This window comes from Nanorana parkeri, unplaced genomic scaffold (assembly GCF_000935625.1).
Source record: "Nanorana parkeri isolate BGI_ZX_2015 unplaced genomic scaffold, ASM93562v1 scaffold2848, whole genome shotgun sequence".
Classification (NCBI taxonomy): Eukaryota; Metazoa; Chordata; class Amphibia; order Anura; family Dicroglossidae; genus Nanorana; species Nanorana parkeri.
Genome location: NW_017309116.1, coordinates 90,405 through 92,072, shown reverse-complemented (window position 1 = coordinate 92,072; position 1,668 = coordinate 90,405). Strand labels below are relative to the sequence as shown.

General features: G+C 37.7%; 1 protein-coding gene across 1 annotated transcript in view; it reads right to left on the bottom strand.

Moving 5' to 3' along the window:
* Positions 1-6: 6 nt before the first annotated feature.
* The window catches only part of LOC108802412 (MOB kinase activator 3A), a 29,371-nt gene continuing 27,709 nt past the window's right edge, over positions 7-1,668 (bottom strand). The window contains exons 2-3 of the mRNA XM_018574270.1: positions 1,463-1,665; positions 7-338 (exon numbers count right to left, since the gene is read on the bottom strand). Coding sequence (XP_018429772.1) covers positions 309-338; positions 1,463-1,665 — 233 coding nt within the window. The 3' untranslated portion in view covers positions 7-308. The remainder of the gene's footprint in view (positions 339-1,462; positions 1,666-1,668) is intronic.

Genomic DNA, 1,668 nt, shown 5'->3' with positions numbered 1-1,668 from the left:
AAAGTATAAATGTGACAAAGAAACCGGAGAAGTAATTCACACAATGCAGACCCTAAAAATATCAGAAGTGGAAGTGAGTACAGTTCAGCATCAAAAGGAAAATATGAAATACCAAGTTAAAAAAATAAAATCTAGAAGTGCACATCAAAAATAGATTTAAAATATCCTATTTAAACATCCATTAAAATGCAATAGTCTTATCCAGTGTGACCCATCTCTTTGCAGAAACATAAAACTCTCCAGTTCTTGACAGGCTCCAAAGGCAACGCAAGTGGCATTATCAGGTGAGAGAAAAGGTCATTCACATTTTAGTGACACATCTTCAATGTCATTTCCTTCTGTAAAAGATCAAAAAAAAAAAACAATAAGTAAATTAGGTAAAAAGAAACCATTCATGATTGAAATATGGGAGCTGCATGCACTGTGGCCATCATCCTTATCCTTCCGTCACTACTTGTTAGATCCCTCATCCTGAACAAGCATGAATCATTGACCATGAATGTAGAACTGGTGCTTCACTTGGTAGTAAAGCAGGGTTTAGGGTGACCGCCCCAGCACTTGTATCTTTATAAGGCCACCGTATTGGGGGACATGCATCAGTTCTGTCACAGACCAAGGCAATGCTAACAGGAAAAATTACAAATTCTAAAAACTAGGGATGGACCTACCAGGGTTGCAGCTCCACCACTGTCCTGAAATCATTAGTTGATATTGTTTTAGAAAAAACGGTCACATGGCAATAAACAAAAATTTATCAGTACTTGGGCAAGTACCAGTACTTGTACTCGCAAAACTGGTATTGGTGCATCCCCTAAGTTATATTTATAAAAACAAAAAAACACACATTAAAAACAGATGTACAAATCTCAGGAGCTCCGTGTGCTCCTTACAAATGACAGCTGCCTCCTAACTTTTGAATTTTTCTCTAGTCTAGGAGCTCGAAAAGTATCTGTACATGTACCGAGTACTGTACTTTGTATCGGTGCATCCCTACTAAAAACATTATAAAAAGGCCCCAAAAAAGCAAGCATGCAAAACTTAAACCTTTAGACTGTAATTACAGCATGTCAGACAACACTGACGCTAGACATGTTTTGTCCACTCCTGGTTCTTATTCTTTAGCTAAAGATTAAAGAGACGCTAAACTCAGGAGTTAAAAATCTTAAAAATGCATTCAAGTACATTCACGGTTAACAATACTGGACTTTATTTGTGTATCACTCGGCTGTAGATACTCAAATCATCTCTGAATTTGTGCGGACACTGTCCTTCCTTTTAGAGAGTGGCTACTTTGGGTCCCAGTGTGTGTTGTAAAGAAGCCACCGCTCCAAACCCATTCCCGTGATGGACTACAACCTTAGGTTTACTAATTTGTACTGATATTGTAGTCCATCATTTGTATAAAAAAAAAAAAGAAGAAAGGAGGAAGAAAGAATAAGGAGGATACAGATGTTGTACTTACCAGTGGCTCAAGTTCCTTGGTGTCAATCAGATGAAATTCTTTTACAAAATGATAAAAGTGTTTGTAGCAGGTATTCACATGAGCCTCTGCACCCATTTGGATGATTCTGTCAAAGTGATGAATGTAGACATGAACAAAGACCCGAAAAAGTCTTGACAGAATTTTTTTCACAACCTGCAGGAAATTCTTAGGGAAGGGAGTACCTG